Consider the following 18,090-nt stretch of genomic DNA (forward strand, 5'->3'; position numbering starts at 1 on the left):
AACTGGAACCGGTGAGCAACAGGGTGCGGTTAGAATACCCTGCCAAATCCAGCCTGTGTAAACACACACAAGGAGAGGTAGATCAATCAGGATTTTTTTTTTAATAAAAGAGCCTCAATGAACTCTGATCATTGAAGAGAAGAGTGGATTTGATATCCCGCTTTATCACTACCCGAAGGAGTTTCAAAGCGGCTAAGATTCTCCTTTCCCTTCCTCCCCCACAACAAACACTCTGTGAGGTGAGTGGGGCTGAGAGACTTCAGAGAAGTGTGACTAGCCCAAGGTCACCCAGCAGCTGCGTGTGGAGGAGCGGGGAAGCGAACCCGGTTCCCCAGATTACGAGTCCACAGCTCTTAACCACTACACCACACTGGCTCTCCTATTGTCTCCCGAGGGCATCCTCTCAGATGCAAACTCGAGACACGTCAACTAGGAAATGCAGCAGAACTGTTCTCTAACTCAATTTGCCCCAACGATACTAAGGCACTTTTATTTTGACTTGCCACATTATTTGGAGAGAATCGTTCCCCCTGTTGGTGATATTCAGCCTGTGTCTACCTAAGCATGTGTGCCAAAATGGCATCGCACGCACAAGGAAGGCAGGCTTGTGGGGACCCCCAAGTTTGCAGAAGTACCAAAGAGAGGACTACCCTTAAAAACAAAAGGCCTGATGGGGCTAAGCATATTCCATCACAACAAAATGCTGGTTGTTAGACAGAGGGAGAAGAAACAGAGCAATCCTGAACAGCAGCATTCCAGAATGTGCCTTTTTGTTGTACAACTCACTTGTTTCCCTTATAATATCCACAATCTATCTTCTCTGAAAATGCCCTTATTCCTATCGAGCTATTGTCAATATTGATATCTGGGCTAGAACTCATGGAAATGTTTGGCACAGCATGGGACACATCTGTGAGATCTCTTTTTGTGCTTTTGTAATAGTAGAAGACTGGCTAACCCCTGGTCCTCAACTCAGCGCTCGTACACTCATTCCTCCCCTCGCAAGATCCAGTTAGTCAGTTACTTCCTGGCTTGCAGCAAACCTGGATGGCCATCCGTCAGGCATGCTTCAGTTGAGATTCCTACATTGCAGGGGGTTGGACCAGATCACCCTCTTGCTTCCCTTCAACTCTATGATTCCATAAACTATGGCTTGTGCTTCCCCTGCAAACCATTGCTTGAGCGCTAGTTTTGCAGAACAAGCACAAGCCAGAGTTTGCTGGTTCAGATGGAATGGCGAATTATGGTTTGTTGCAAACCAGGAATTAACCAATTAAGCAGAGTATGTGGGGGGAGCATGGAGAGCCAAGACTCAAACATGTAACACCAAACCATGGTGTGCCGTTAATTCTGATTGACTGTTGTTGTTTAGTCGTGTCCGACTCTTCGTGACCCCATGGACCAGAGCACGCCAGGCACCCCTGTCCTCCACTGCCTCCCACAGCTTGGCCAAACTCATGCTGGTAGCTTCGGGAATACTGTCCAACCATCTCATCCTCTGTCGTCCCCTTCTCCTTGTGCCCTCCATCTTTCCCAACATCAGGGTCTTTTCCAGGGAGTCTTCTCTTCTCATGAGGTGGCCAAAGTATTGGAGCCTCAGCTTCACAATCTGTCCTTCCAGTGAGCACTCAGGGCTGATTGACTGTACCATCTACCAATGAAGCACTAAGGAGTATGCAATATATGTAGCATTCATCCCACCCACTACTTGGCCTATGGGGAAGAAGTCCTCACCACTGCTGGTAGATTAATGGATCTAGAGAAGACCTAAAGGTCTCACTTCTGCCATGGACTCATTCGGTGAGCTCGGGGGTGGGGCAGCTTCCTGAAAGTCTCAACACCCCCATGTGTACAATGGAAGCAATTGCAACTTACTTCTCAGAATTCTGGCAAGGAATTCTTAAGCTGTGGCACAGAGTGGTCCAGATTGCAAACATGGATGGGGTGGAAGGAACAAATTATGGATGGATGAGCCAGTTCTAGGTCTGTGCCAATTTCACACGCACTGTCCTACATCTCTCCTGTCCTATGGGCTTGCATTTTGGCTGTATGCTTTCCTCACAAAATACACATTTTGCGCTTCCCTCCAAATTATGTACGTTAACGCTTTTCCACGCAGCTCCCCACCTCCTTTAAAATAAAATGTCTGAAAATGCATTTTTTAAAAAAACAACTGAAACCACATTGCAAACTTCAGATAAGTGAGCAATCTGACTGATAACTGCATTATAGTCCACATCGGTCAGGGACTGTGAAATCAGGCCATGTCGCTTTAAAACGTGGCCTGAGCCACATTCTCTTCTGCCACCAGACAGGATGAGTGCATTTGTGAGCATGGAGAATAGGTTGTGTCAGATAACCGCTAGTCTTTCTGCCTTTCCATGAGGATAGCAAAACACGCTGTAAAACAAAGTGTGATATCTAAAAAGGACAAGTGCCCCTGTGCTAATTAGCACCATCAGACAGCAATTCCTCAAATTAAGGCCTGCTATGCAAAGAATGCAAATGACCATTGCAAACATATTGCAGTGCAAACATATTGTTTGAATTGTAGGGGTTCCTCTCTATCCACAGCTTCGCAGGCAGGCAGATTCTTAGGAAACTCGACGGACCCAAAGAGCAGAAAATCCCAACGTGCTTTTAAAAGTGCTAGGGCAAGCTTTAGGAAGCAGAAAGCTTGAAAGAAAACAGAGGCCACAGTTTCAACCTACTTCCCCCACTGGCCATTATAAAATGTTGAGAAGTGATGTGGCACCCAGATTCAGGAAGTGCTTTGATTAAAGAGAGAATGGATTGGATTGGCAGGCTGTTGGTCCAATCCTAGGCATGCAGTTGGGGTGAGGGTGGGATCAAACACACCTTGGCAGCTGCCCAAGATCCTCCAGGAAGGCCCACCTCAAACTTAAACCCCTCCTTAGGAATGCCCACCACATACACTTAAAATAATTCTCCACCCCACAGCAAATGGCAGGCAGTGACAGTTGCGGAATCTGATTCTCCTTCTGTACAATAGAAGGTTTAAGTTGTGGATCTTGGGAGACCAGTGATCCATCTCTATTTTTTAAGGCACTAGGAACTCAGGCTTGTCAGAAACAGGATACTGGGGAAGGGGACGTTAGTCCATTTGTTGGTTTGTGCTAGTAAAAAGAAAGGTTGCTGTTGAGTTGTCAGAAAGAGAGGGCGCTGAACACTTTGCAGAAGATCACCGCCATTTTGTGCGCCTCAGCTGTTGAAAGCTTTCTCCCTCTCATGTTCATTCTTTCTCAATTCCCCTGTTTCGCAAGGAGGAAATCAGCTGAAATCAGGAAACGCCGGCCCAAAACCTCAGGAGCAGCTGCAGTTCTCAGTACTTTCTAGCCCTCCTTTTTAAAACGGACTGGCTTCCGAGGAACGGGGTTGTTTCGGAGACTCGGTGAGGCAAGGGTTTAGCGCAAGTTGGTTTCATGGCAAGGGCTAAGAAAGACTTAGGCCCACCCCCCCAAACTTCCCTTCCTCAAGACGCAGTTCAAGTCACGACGCAAGACACTCAGCCTCCCGGCTTTGCATCATGGCACCAACAGGGACTTGGCCAGCCGCATCCAGAACCATTTCTTGGTGCAGGGGTTGGTGTAGTCGCAAACCGTGATGAACCTGAGGATGCTTGGGAACTCCTTCTTCATGCTTTTGCACTTAACTGGAATGAGGCACTTGCGGCGAGCTCCTGAAAGAGGAAGCCGACATGGGAATGTGACATAACAAGAGATGGCCTGAGGACCTTCTTCCTCGCTCTTTCGCAGAGAGGCAGGAAACAGCTGCCCCCACTTTCCTTTCCGAGCTCCAACGAGGCTCTGCGTCAGAGCCAAGTCAAAATTTCTCAGAAAACCTTTTTCTGAGAATTTCCCTTTTACCCCTTCCTCTACATCCCCCCATAAGGGCTGCACGTGGCGCTGTGGGTTAAGCCACAGAGTCTAGGACTTGCTGATCAGAAGATCGGCGGTTTGAATCCCCTCGACGGGTTGCTCAGTCCCTGCTCCGGCCAACTTAGCAGTTTGAAAGCACGTCAAAGTGCAAGTAGATAAATAGGTACCGCTCCGGCGGGAAGGGAACCGGTGTTTCCGTGCGCTGCTCTGGTTCGCCAGAAGCGGCTTAGTCATGCCGGCCACATGACCCGGAAGCTGTATGCCGGCTCCCTCGGCCAATAAAGCGAGATGAGCGCGCAACCCCAGAGTCGGTCACGACTGGACCTAATGGTCAGGGGTCCCTTTACCTTTACTCCATCCCCCATACACACACACACAGGCTCCAGGGTGCCTCACAGGAAGCACATCATAAATTTAACAAATAAGTAGCAACAATATGGATCAGGTAGGCTATGCAGGTGTTTACCTGGGGAGAGGCTGAGGGCAAACTTGGTCTGGAAGTCGCAGGCTTCACTATCAAGGTAGTCATCCGAAATCACTACCACCATTTTCCGGCACCTGAAGTTTTTTAAAAAAACACAGAACAGAGAAAACACGTTTGTGAAAAGTGAGCGGACAACCGAGAGGATGAAGCCTAGGCAACTGGAAGTGTTCTGACCAACAGGGAACGGGGCGTTTTCAGAGCTCTAGATATGGCCTAGTGCAGTGGTCCTCAAAGGAGAGAATGGCAAGAACGGCAGGAAGATTCAAGGACAATCAATACTCTATTTTGAGAATGACTCCTGTTCTTCTGTAGCTGTGTTGTTTTATACTTCCTGGATGTCCCGTGATCACATTATAAAGCAGTTGTGTTGTATGTTTTAAATCAAGTTGTTTCTTTTTGTTTCCCAGTGTACAGTGGTACCTCAGGTTACATACGCTTCAGGTTACAGACTCCGCTACCCCAGAAATAGTGCTTCAGGTTAAGAACTTTGCTTCAGGATGAGAACAGAAATCGTGCTCCGGTGGCGTGGCAACAGCAGGAAGCCCCATTAGCTAAAGTGGTGCTTCAGGTTAAGAACAGTTTCTGGTTAAGAACGGACCTCCGGAACGAATTAAGTACTTAACCTGAGGTACCACTGTATTTCTTGTTGACAAAATATTTGGTGCGGCGCCAGCAAACTTTTATTCTGAAAGTGTGGCCCAGAGAAAAAAATTAAGGACCTCTGGCCTAGTGGGTAACGGGGAGCCTGAAAGATGTGTGGGTCATAGGCCACAAGGCACTGCATTTCCTCCCCACCATAAGCACATCTTCTCTTAAGTGCCCGCACATCTGCCTTCCCTTTCTGCATCTGCCTAGTCCCAATACTTTAAAGTGGCAATAAACATCTTAATATAGCCCCAAAACTGCATATAGACCCAAACTTTAAAGCAGAGCCTGACTATACGAATACGGACTGTAAAGTATTTGTCAGCCTCTCCTCCTCTTCTTCTCTGTGACCATATGCAAAGGTAGATGTTGTTGTTGTTTAGTCGTTTAGTCGTGTCCGACTCTTCATGACCCCATGGACCAGAGCACACCAGGCACTCCTGTCTTCCACTGCTTCCCGCAGTTTGGTCAAACGCATGCTGGTAGCTTCGAGAACACTGTCCAACCATCTCGTCCTCTGTCGTCCCCTTCTCCTTGTGCCCTCCATCTTTCCCAACATCAGGGTCTTTTCCAGGGAATCGTCTCTTCTCATGAGGTGGCCAAAGTATTGGAGCCTCAGCTTCACGATCTGTCCTTCCAGTGAGCACTCAGGGCTGATTTCCTTCAGAATGGAGAGGTTTGATCTTCTTGCAGTCCATGGGACTCTCAAGAGTCTCCTCCAGCACCATAATTCAAAAGCATCAATTCTTTGGCAATCAGCCTTCTTTATGGTCCAGCTCTCACTACCATACATCACAACTGGGAAAACCATAGCTTTAACTATACGGACCTTTGTTGGCAAGGTGATGTCTCTACTTTTTAAGATGCTGTCTAGGTTTGTCATTGCTATTCTCCCAAGAAGGAGGCATCTTTTAATTTCGTGGCTGCTGTCACCATCTGCAGTGATCATGGAGTCCAAGAAAGTAAAATCTCTCACTGCCTCCATTTCTTCCCCTTCTATTTGCCAGGAGGTGATGGGACCAGTTGCAGAGGTAGATATGGATCCCAAATCTCCGGCTTACTGTTACACAATCTTAGGAAAAGCTGCTCCCTCTGGCTGTCTCTATCTTAAACACCACTGGGCTTTGAAGACCATTCATTTATTTAAAAATGCATGGACCACATTCTCCCGATATCCAGGTGGCGCCTGGGAATGGCATAAAATAAGGAATCACCTGCCGCAAATTGCAGGTGTGTGTGTGTGTGTTTGTGTGTCAGGGAGTGCTGTTGTGCTCAGGTCCTGCTTGTGAGCTTGCCATAGGAAGACTTCTAAATGGAAATCTTCATTCCACTTGGTATTTCTATTGGATTCCGCCCGCACTGCTGGCTGACTTGCCTGCCTGCCGTTCTGTCGTCATGCTGGAGTTGCTACAGCCACCAACAGGCAGCCATGTGAACTGCAGCATGACAACAGCCTTACAATTTATTTTATATATGACACATGCAGGTGGGTTTTTTTTTAATAAAAAATGTAACTGTTTTATTTAATTTATATCCTAAATTGCTTTGGGATGCCTCACTGGAAGCAATTCATAAACAAAATAAATAAATATCAAGCATCCGCTTGGCCGCTGTGAGAATAGTATGCTGGACTGAATAGATAATGATAAAATCCATTAAATTACAACCTTTTCAGCACCGATTTCATTCTCAGTTTTTTCTGGGCTGTTCTATGCTGCCAATTCCTTTTTTTATCACTACTATTTTTACTGTGTAGTTTTTTGAGGGGTAGTGTTTTATTTATTTTTATTCAACAAAACTTGATCAAAAAGAAATGAAAATCCTAGTGATTTACATAAAATAGCACAAAATATTATTTAAAACACCATTAAAAATCAAACTTTAGAAACAAGTAGATGTAATAAAAATACATTGTGAAGAGGCCCTCGGCAGCCAGTGTGGTGTGGTGTAGTGGTTACAGTGTCAGTCTAGGACCTGCGAGACCATAGTTCGAATCCCCACTCTGTCATGAAACATACTGGGTAACCTTGGGCTACTCACTGCCCTTCAGCCTAACCTAACTCACAGCAATAGATTGTCTTTTCTGCTACTTATGGGGATTAACTGAGGGAGAGAAACATGTGAGGGAGAGAAACTTGTGGGGATTAACTGAGGGAGAGAAACAGCAATAGATTGTCTTTTCTGCTACTTGTGGGGATTAACTGAGGGAGAGAAACATGTGAGCCACTTTGAGCTCCTTGGAGGAAAAGGTGGGCTATAAATTCAATTATGAATGAATGAATGAATGAATGAATGAATAAAGTGTTGATGGGCAGCATAAAAGTTCCTAAAGCAAATAAATATTACAGCCACTTTCCCCCAGCCTTAAAATAATACAAAAGGAATGCAATACGTTTTTAAAAACTAGGCTTGTTAACTAGTTCCTAATTATTCTAGATTGCTTAGAATAAAGGTATTTACCAGCTGATTGTTGATCAATGTTCCAACAGGTTACTGGAAAAACGCAGCAAGTTTTGTAAGGTCTCAGTTGTTTCAGAATGAATTGAACAAGCAGTTGTATTGGGCGTTGCATTCTTTTAAGTAATTTTATTTAATGGGGGGGCGTGTTTGGGGGCAGAAGGCTGAACCCACTGTTAGAGCAGATCCACTGAAATCCAGTGAACTTCTACTGATTTCACTGTCTACTCTGGGTTTTTTATGCTTTATTGGTTAAAAACTTTATAACAGAAATGTTCAATAGATGTTGAAAACAAAATAGAAAAACAAAAATAAACAATAATTCCTTCGTTAACTGATACTCGCTTTGTACATCCATTTGTAATTAAATTTAACATGACCTCCGATCTTCCCATTGTGTTCCCGGATTAAATTCCTTAAATACGCACTCTAACTTTGTTTCCTCCATGTTATTTAACTTAGTATAAATTTTGTTTTATGAAATTATCCTATTTGCACACAGAAATTCAATCAAAACCTGCCAACAGATTAGTATTTTTGACAATGTTCTTTTTCGTATGTCCCACTCTGATAAATTTTTCGTTAGTGACGTCTTGTAACCTTGCTGATAGTCTCGCCAGTTTGACGTACTCTCTCATTTTATTTTGTCAGTCTGATTTAGATGGGATATCCTCTCCCTTCCAGCCTTTGGCGATTAGAATCCTGGCAGCAACTATACACATAGATAAAGACTCTTCTGAACTTTTTTGGGATTTCGTGACCTATAATTCCTAGCAGGAAGGCTTCAGGTTTTTTTTTTAGGGAAAGAGCATTTGAACATTTTCTTAAGCTCGTTATAAATTAAGAGTCTACTCCTGAGTAGAACTTACCGTATTTTTTGCTCTATAGGACGCACCCGACCATAGGACACACCTTGTTTTAGAGGGGGAGAACAAGAAAATAAAATTCTCCCCCTCTCTGCCCAGCGCCCCTTCAGTGAAGCAGCAGGAGAAACGGAGCCCCTTCCATTTCTCCTCCCGCTTCGCTGAAGGGGCGCTGCACAGAGAGGGGGAGAATTTTTTTCCCTTGTTCTCCCCCTTTAAAACAAGGTGCCTTCAAGGTGCGTTCACCCAAAGCCTCCAGAGCGCAGTGAAAGTTCACGCTGCGCTCTGGAGGCTTCAGGCGGCTACCTTGGAAGCCTGGAGAGCAAGAGGGGTCGGTGCGCATTGACCCCTCTCGCTCTCCAGGCTTCAGTGAAGGCAACCCGAAGCCTCTGGAGCACGGCGGGAGTTCCTTTCAACCTGCTCTTTGGGGCTGGCGGTGGGGGGAAGCGCTGCTTTCCCCCACCGCCAGCCTCAAAGATCCCAGAAGCCTTTGGAGCGCAGCGCAAGTTCCCACTGCGCTCCACAGGCTTCCGGTTCCTTTTGCTGAAGCTGGGAGTGCAAGACTCTCCCGGCTTCAGCGAAAGGAACCTGAAGCCTCCGGAGCGCAGAGGGAGCACTCCCTCTGCGCTTCAGAGGCTTCGCATTGCTATCGCTGAAGCCAAGAAGCCTGCATTCGCTCCATAGGACGCACACACATTTCTCCTAATTTTTGGAGGGGGAAAAGTGTGTCCTATAGAGCGAAAAATATGGTAACTGGGAACAAACCAAGAGAGCTGTGGGAAGCATGGTGGATATTTCCATTGCTGCCCACCTGGGTGTATATTCCTCAACTCACCGCGTCTCTATAAGCTCACTGGTGATGGTCCAGACACACGTTCCAGGGAGGACATCCCGGTCAAACACACAGAGCTTCAGCTTGTGCTCTGTCTGTTCCAGCTCTTGGATCATCTCTTGCACAAAGTGAAGGTCGTTCGGGCAGTAACAGATGAAGGCATCAAACATCTCTACCGTTTGTCCTGAATTAAAACAACGACGAAAACAACACTAGATGAGATTATGCGTTCATTTATGCCAACTCTCAAGAGACTGCTATCTACCGTATTTTTCACTCTATATTACACACCAGACCACAAGACGCACCTAGTTTTTGGAGGAGGAAAACAAGAAAAAAAATATTCTGAATCTCAGAAGCCAGGACAGCAAGAGGGATCGCTGCGCAGTGAAAGCAGCAATCCCTCTTGCTGTTCTGGCTTCTGGGATAGCTGCGCAGCCTGCATTCGCTCCATAAGACGCACAGACATTTCCCCTTCCTTTTTAGGAGGGAAAAAGTGAGTCTTATAGAGCAAAAAATTCGGTACTTTTAGAATTAAAAACTGTCCCCTTTTGGGGGGTTCAGCTCAAAATAATTGTTGAGTTTGTTTTTTTTAGGGAGGAGGAAAGCCCCATTTTGGGGGGAGTTCCTTTTTTGGGGGGGGGGTTAATGGGCAGGGCAAAGGGGTGGGGCAGGAGGAAAGGGAGCCAGAGATCGACCGCGATCTAACAAAACCTTGTGGGAACTACTAGTAGATCACAATCGACCTGTTGGACTTCCCTGATTTAGGCCTTCATTGCATTAATACGCCCCCTTTTTCTCAAGGTGGCAAACATGGACCACCCCCCTCCTCCTTTAAACCCCACAACAATCCTGTGAGTTAGGTGAGGCTGAGAAGCAGAGACTGGCCCAAGGCCACCCAGAGAATTTCATGGCAGAGTGGGGATTCGAACCCTGGTCTCTCGGGTCCTAGCCCAATGCGCTAACCACTACACCACTACACCACACTGGTGCGAATGGAGGGAGCGGGGAAGTGTTACCCGTCTGAGCCAGCCTTGCACACAAGTTCTCAAAAATTACCGTCCCCCGGCTCACATAGAGCTGTGAAACGTCCTCAGACCTAAAAGAAAATTGCTGTAAACCTTCCCTGCTAGTCACCTGGAGGATGTAACCACTCGCCGCAGGAGAGCAGGAAACTAGCTGCTTGCAAACTGGATGTAAACTATCCCAGTTGTAACAGATGCTTGGCAATTACCATATTTTTCGCTATATAAGACACACTTTTTTCCTCCTAAAAGTAAGGGGCTGCGCGGCTAAGCCAGAAGCCAGAACAGGGAGAGGGAGCGCTGTGCAGCGCTCCATCTCGCTGTTCTAGCTTCGGGCTTAGCTGCGCAAAGCCTCCGCAGGGCAGCGGGATGAAGGCACCCCGCTGCCCTGCGGAGGCTACGCGGGCTGTCCCAGAAGCCTCCGCAGGACACGGGGATGAAGGCTCCCCGTGCCCGGCGGAGGCTTCGCACGAAGCTAGAACAGCTAGAGGGAGCACTGCGCAGTGCTCCCTCTAGCTATTCTGGCTTTTGGATAGCCCCCGCGAAGCCTCCGTAGGGCAGCGGGACGAAGGCTCCCCGCTGTCCTGCGGAGGCTTTGCGTGGCTCTTGGGGGAAGGGACAGAGCGCGCAACTCTGTCCCTTCCCCCACTTCCCAGAAAAGCCCCCAAGTACCGTGCTCCCTTTAAAGAGCACGCAGTTCTTGCGGGAGATGGGGGAAGGTACAGAGGACAGCTTTCCTGCGCACAGCCTCTTCCTGGCAGGGGGAGCCTTCATCCCACTGCCCAGGAGACACTTCAGTGGCTATCCCAGAAGCCAGATCCCTCTTGCTGTTCTGGCTTCTGAGATTCAGAAAAAAAAAATTCTTGTTTCCTCCCCCCCAAACTAGGTGCGTCTTATCGTCTGCTGCGTCCTAGAGTGAAAAATACGGTGCACGTAGCTCAAAATCCATTTAACACATTGCTCTACAGAGCACCCTCCTCCAGGAAGAATTCTAGACAGGCCGATGAGCTATGCAGGCGCCTCCATGGGCGGTAACGCCGAGGTCAAAGAAAAACTTGCTTGCACATGTCTTCCCTTTTGGTTTAGCTGCACGTTTATCACCGTGTTGCTGTGCTCAAGGGTTACACTGGTTTCCCAAAACGCAGCATTTTAATTCTTTCTTTTTTCAAGAGTGTTATTAATTTCCCAATCATAATCATTAGCTACCATGATATATATATATATATATATATTTAAAAAGAGTGTGATAGATTGTGCTCATTTTACCTGGTGCTTTTCTCTTTGTTTCTTTTTAAAATAATTTTTATTAAAGATTTTCTCTGTTTGCAAAAGTATGCACATCCGTCTCTTTTTTTCAGGTTATAAAGTCTTTTCTGCAGGTCAGTTACGTTTAATACGAGGCGTTAGCGTTGTATACGGCGTTTTACCTGGTGCTTTTGAACAGCTGCACAGCAAGCAAATTCAACAGGTGCGCTTCAAAGAGGTGCAATCTGTGCGAGGCCATGAGCTTTACCTGTTGAATTTCTGCCTGTGCTGCAAAACCGTTAAAGGTTCAGGAGCCCTGCCAGAAAATTAGGCACCCATCAACCCTAGCCACAAAAGGTGGGTAAGCCATCTCATTTCCTCTTCCTTTCAGTGGCTGCATAAACACTGTTCTCTCTCTCACACCCAGACCATCTTTTCTGAATCAAAAAATCTTATTTGGTCCCTTATCTTTCCCGCCCCGACCTGGCCACAGTGATCCATGCAACGGTCCCCTCCAGGCTTGACTACTGTAATTCGCGGGGCTGCCCTTGAAGCTGTCCCAGAAACTCCAGCAGGTGCATAATGCTGCAGCAAGGCTCCTCACGGGGTCTCTGCCATGGGAGCATATTCACCCAGTGCTTTTCCAGCTGCACTGGCTCCCGGTGGAGTACAGGGTCAGATTTAAGGTGCTGGTTTTGACCTTTAAAGCCCTTCACGGCCTAGGACGCTCGTACCTACAGGACCGCCTCTCCCGGTATGCCTCACAGAGAGCCTCAAGGTCCATAAATAGCAACACCCTAGAGGTCCCGGGCCCTAAGGAAGTTAGATTAGCTTCAACCAGAGCCAGGGCCTTTTCAACTCTGGCTCCGGTCTGGTGGAACGCTCTGCCTCATGAGACCAGGGCCCTGGAGGATCTGATCTCTTTCCGCGGGGCCTGTAAGACAGAGTTGTTCCGCCTGGCCTTTGGCTTGGAGCCAATTTGTTTCCTTCCCCCCCCTTTCTTTTTCCTTTCTCCTCCTGTGATGAGGCTGCATTTTAATATCTTAACATTTTAATGTTGTATTTTAATCTTGTTTTTAAGTTGTAATCATTCAACTTGTTTTTATTGTTGCTTGTAAGCCGCCCTGAGCCTGGCCTTGGCTGAGGAGGGCGGGGTATAAATAAATATTATTATTATTATTATGGTCTTTTCCTTTTCTTTTACCAAGGGGGTCATCTCGCGTAGTGATGCCCTGCAGTTCCGATGACCTTGCGATACTGCTGTCCACCGCCGGGACCTGAACGGGCCTCTCCGCCTCTTCCTGCTGTTTCCTCCGCAGGTACTTCTTGCAATCTTCTTCTGCAAAGAGTCATAGAACAATAATAATAAGGCATGTTTCTGGGTATGCTTCGTTTGCGGTTCAGGGCCCGTCCGCACGACAGCCTCCTCTGCTCAGTGCTAAACCACAAACACAGGAAACATGAGCTAGAGGGAGCAGGAGGAGGTTAAATCTCTCTTCCTGGGCCAATACCCTAAAGCCAATGATGGGGACTCACAAGCCCAAAGTGACCCTGAATCAGCTCAATCTCTACACCCGTTAAATTGGCAAAAATGTATAAGGTAAACAATAAATGCTGGAAATGTAAAGAAAAATAAGGAACATTTCACCATATGTGGTGGGAATGTAAAAAGGTGAAAAACTTCTGGGAAATGATATACAATGAGATGAAAAAAAATGTTGAAATATACATTTATTAAAAAACCAGAAGCTTTTTTATTGGGCATTGTAGGGGATGATATAAATAGAAATGATTGTAAGCTGTTTTTATACGCAATGACGGCAGCAAGAATATTACTGGCACAAAAATGGAAGCAAGAAGAATTACCGACGAAAGAAGATTGGAGGATGAAATTGATGGACTATGCAGAATTAGATAAACTAACGGGAAGAATTTGAAACCGGCGGGACCAGAGATTCACAGAAGATTGGCGTAAATTTACGGACTATCTGAAAAGTAATTGTGATGATCAGATTACATTTGTAGGTTTGCAGGAAGTTTTGTGAGGTGAATAATTTGAATTATTGCATAATTGGATGAAAAGGACGATGTTAGTTAAGATAATTAAAGGCAATATGAATTTAAGAAATGCAGAAGAAATCATAAAAATGGGGGATCATCAGAGGTGCTGATGGAAGTCCAAAAAATTGTATGAGATGTGAAATTTTGTGGTATGTATGACAATTAATATGTTTTAAAATGAATAAAAAATATTTTTTTAAAAAAAGAATCAGCTCAACCTCATGCAACTAGCATGCAGAGGTCAGGTGAGTATTGTATGATAGTGGAGCCTCCATGTTCTGGGGCAGTATATCTCAGATTTGCAAGATCTTGGGGGACAGCAATGGAGAGGGTGCAGATCTCCACCTGCTCTGGTTGGGAACTTTCTTGTAGCAAACACTAGGCTGCCACTGGGGACAGACAGAGGGGCTTGGATTTGTTAGGCGCTGGGGAACACTCTGGGGCAAGGATAAGGAGCCTGGGCTGCCCAGGTGTTATTGAACTGCATCTTCCACTATCCCTGAGCATTGGCCATGCTGGTTGGGAAACCAGGGTGGATAAAAAACAATGATTTTTAAAAAATAATAATAATATTATTTTTTATTTAAATCAGATTTTTTAAAATTTTAAATTGGATTTTTAAAATAAAATGCTTTTGGAGGAAAAAGTCTTTCTATTGAAGTTACATTATAGTCCAAAGACTATTCATTAGGAAATAAAGATTTGTTTTAATTTTCTCATGTGTGCTAAAACTCAGTCTAAGTTGTTGGTTTATTTAACTGTTTAACCACATCAGTTAACAAACATGGATACATATGCTATGTTATTGTCTTAGTTAAATAAATTGTTTTTTTAAAAAAAATATTTTTCTCCTTCCAATAAAGTACAGCGGAAAAGTTGTCCAAATATAAACAGTTAACTTATTAAACCTCACAATAATTTCATAATTATTTGTAAAAACTACTCTATTTAATATTCCAAAAATGAAACCTTCATTTGGTTGTAAAAATTAAGATTATACCAACAAGAATGAGTCTTTCTGTTAAAAAAATGATTTAAATCAAGTCTTACTGACTAGTGATTTAAATTGATTCATTTTAAATCAACTGTGGGAAACAGTGCAACAGCATCTAAAAATGCAGTCTGAGGATTGCAGGAGCAAGCAATGCAAGAGAGGCAGTGTGGTGCAGTGGTTAGAGTGCCGGATTAGGACCCTGGAGACCCGGGTTCAAATTCCCACCCAGGAATGAAGTTCGCTGGGTGACCTTGGGCCAGTCACCCTTCAGCCTAACCTACCCCACAGGGTTGCTGTTGGGACTGAAAGAGGAGGGGCAGAGCCCAGAAGGCGCAGAATCGTGTATGCCAGCTTGAGGTCCCTGAGAGGAAAAGGCAGGATATAAATGCAGCAAACAAAACACAAAATGACGCCAAGCTTTAGATTTTGTTGCTGCTTCAAATATCAGTCTCTAGTTTGGGCTCTCATTCCTTGGTGCTGCTGTTGTGTTTTTTGTAAGGATGGACAAAGGGTACGCCATAGCCGGGTAGAGGCACTCGGGAATGCAGCTGTAAAAAGGTAAAGGGACCCCTGACCGTTAAGTCCAGTCGCAAACGACTCTGGGGTTGCGACGCTCATCTAGCTTTACTGGCCGAGGGAGCCGGAGTTTGTTCGCAGACAGTTTTTCTGGGTCATGTGGCCAGCATGACTAAGCCGCTTCTGGCGAACCAGAGCAGCGCACGGAAACGCCGTTTACCTTCCCGCCAGAGCGGTACCTATTTATCTACTTGCACTTTGACGTGCTTTCAAACTGCCAGGTTGGCAGGCGCAGGGACCCCTCAGCTGTACAGCTCCCTAAAAACTCTTCAGCTACAGAAAGAAAGAAAGAAAGAAAGAAAGAAAGAAAGAAAGAAAGAAAGAAAGAAAGAAAGAAAGAAAGACTTGTTTTCTCTTGTTGGAGCAAGCTTGTTTTCTTGGGTTAAGAACTTAATTCGTTCCGGAGGTCCGTTCTTAACCTGAAACTGTTCTTAACCTGAGGTACCACTTTAGCTAATGGGGCCTCCTGCTGCCGCCACGCAATTTCTGTTCTCATCCTGAAGCAAAGGTCTTAACCCGAGGTACTATTTCTGGATTAGCGGAGTCTGTAACCTGAAGCGTCTGTAACCCGAGGTACCACTGCTGTACAGTGGTACCTCGGGTTAAGTATTTAATTCATTCTGGAGGTCCGTTCTTAACCTGAAACTGTTCTTAACTTGAAGCACCACTTTAGCTAATGGGGCCTCCCGCTGCCGCCGCACTGCGATTTCTGTTCTCATCCTGAAGCAAAATTCTTAACCCGAGGTACTATTCCTGGGTTAGCGGAGTCTGTAACCTGAAGCGTCTGTAACCTGAGGTGCCACTGTACAAGAAAAGAGATTCTGGCTAAAAGCACAAGGAACTTTCTGATGCTAAGAGCAGAGAGCTCAAACACCCACTGAAAGGTGTGGACTCTCCTTTAATGGAGGTTTAGAACCAGAGGCTGCATGGCCATCTGTCAATAGTTGGGATTCCTGAACTGCAGTGGGTTGGACTAGATGACCCCGGGTGCCCCTTCCAACCTTATTATTCTATGATCCTATGAAATGTTTTTAAGTTCAAGCAAACAAACAAAAGCAACAGCATTGCAGTAACACACCCGGAACCAAAACAGCTTCAAACAGGAGTGCTAAACAACGAGGAAGCGTCAAGAAGGAAACAAAACCAAGACGTTAGGAAGAGGGAGGAAGAATATCAGTGGCCATTTCCTCTCTCTCTCCGGGAAACTGCTCCCTTACAGGCAGAAATCCAACCGGCGACGCCCCGGCGGCTCCGAGGATGGGCGCAAAGCCTCCTCTGTTGGGAACTGGGTATTGGGGCGCAACAGAAAGGAGAGGCCGTGCGTAAAACAGGGCGCTCATTCTGGAGAGGCCGTGCGTAAAACAGGGCGCGGGGAGAGAGAGGTGTCCCCCCTTGGACTGGGACAGAGGGGGCATCGACGGGACGGGGGGAGGGCGAGAATCAGGGGCGTCCCCGGGCCCTATTTGCTCACCGATGCTGGTCCCCAGGTCGGCCAGGACGTCTCGGCGGCCGAGGTGGCGCAGCAGCCCCAGGAGGCGGCCCACGGTGGCGCCGCCGGGGCAGCGCTTCTGCCAGTCGGCCAAGAGGCTCTCGGTGGGGTCGGCCTTGCCTTCGAAGTGCTTGATCTCCAGGTAGTCGTAGCCCAGCTCCTCGGCCAGCGCCGTCCAGTCGGAGGCCACCGGGGCGCGCGGGTTGAGGAACAGCCCCAGGCGGCGGCGCACCGAGTAGTTGAGCGCCACCAGCGGCACCGAGTCTTCTTCCGACGGGGAGGACGGAGACGCGCCAGCGGCGCCAACAGCAGCGACCTCCGCCATCGCGCGCCTGGCTCTCTCTCGCCTCGCCGCCTTCCCTTTCCTGTCCCCGCGGCCGCTTTCGCAACTTCCCCGACGGGGCGGAGCAGGAGGAGGAGATGATGAGCCTCCAAACCGGTTTCGCTTTTGGTGCCGGCTCAGCTGCGGGACGCATCCGTCCAGCAAATTGGAAGATTCAGAATAGATGCGCCTAGTGGTTAAAGCTATGGGACGCGCGCTCCCACAAGAGGCAGGGATGTCCACGCCAAGCTAGACGGCTCTAAAATTGTTGTTATTAGTTATTAAAATTTGAGTATTGTCCTTAGCCCAGAGCTTTCCAAACTGTGTCGTTACAGCTGCAGTGTGTAGGTTTGTCGCGCGAACGCTCCCCACGCTCCTCCCGGGGATTAGAAAGGGGTTAGTTTAACCGACAATTTGCAAGTAAAACTGAATTACTGTGTTGTGAAATGATGCGTGCAAAAAAAGCATGTCACCATCAGGAAAAGTTTGGAAAGCTCTGCCTTAGTCCAAAGATTGCAACAAGGAAATAGAACACAAAGTACAAAACAAAGATAAACCAATAACCCCCTTCTCTCCAACACACAGTTATTATTTATTAAATTTATTGATAGAGGAGAGGGCAATCCATGGTTACTGAAAAAACTTCCCCACCCCATTGAACTCTGGGGCTGACTGCCCTGCCAGCAAGCTTCATTGCTTAGTTTGCAAAATAAAAAAATTCCTTCCAGTAGCACCTTAAAGACCAACTAGGTTAGTTCTTGGTATGAGCTTTCGTGTGCATGCACACTTCTTCAGATACACTGAAACAGAAGTTGCCAGATCCTTCTATATAGTGAGAAGGTGGGGAGGGGTGTTACTCAGAAGGGTGGTGGGAATGGGAGATAGGCAGATAGCTGAGAGAGCCTCTTGACGACTCTTAACGACTGTAATAGGTCTTACAGGAAAAGGCAAGGGGTGGGAAGGTGAGAAATGGTTTAGTCATGTATAGTGAGATAAGAATCCAATGTCTTTGTTCAGCCCAGGTCTTTTCATGGTTTTAAGTTTGGTAATGAGTTGTAATTCAGCAGCTTCTCTTTCCAGTCTATTTCTGAAATAGACTCCTGGACAATGACAATGAAATAGACTCTCTCCTGGACAATGACAGTTCTCTTTCTCAAGCTCTGGGAGGAAGACCTTTCATTGCCTACAGACAGCCACC

The 18,090-nt window shown here is 46.6% G+C and overlaps 1 protein-coding gene across 1 annotated transcript; it reads right to left on the bottom strand.

Annotated features, from left to right (window-relative positions):
- Positions 1-82: 82 nt before the first annotated feature.
- Positions 83-16,965, bottom strand: MYD88 (MYD88 innate immune signal transduction adaptor). The gene is made up of 5 exons (XM_081163909.1): positions 16,553-16,965; positions 12,655-12,789; positions 9,184-9,364; positions 4,366-4,457; positions 83-3,700 (listed from the first exon to the last, which is right to left on the bottom strand). Exons 1-5 carry the CDS (start codon positions 16,893-16,895, stop codon positions 3,546-3,548), a joined length of 906 nt encoding a protein of 301 aa, XP_081020035.1. The 5' UTR covers positions 16,896-16,965; the 3' UTR covers positions 83-3,545.
- Positions 16,966-18,090: the final 1,125 nt, after the last annotated feature.

Source organism: Podarcis bocagei, assembly GCF_964188305.1.
Source record: "Podarcis bocagei genome assembly, chromosome: 12".
Classification (NCBI taxonomy): Eukaryota; Metazoa; Chordata; class Lepidosauria; order Squamata; family Lacertidae; genus Podarcis; species Podarcis bocagei.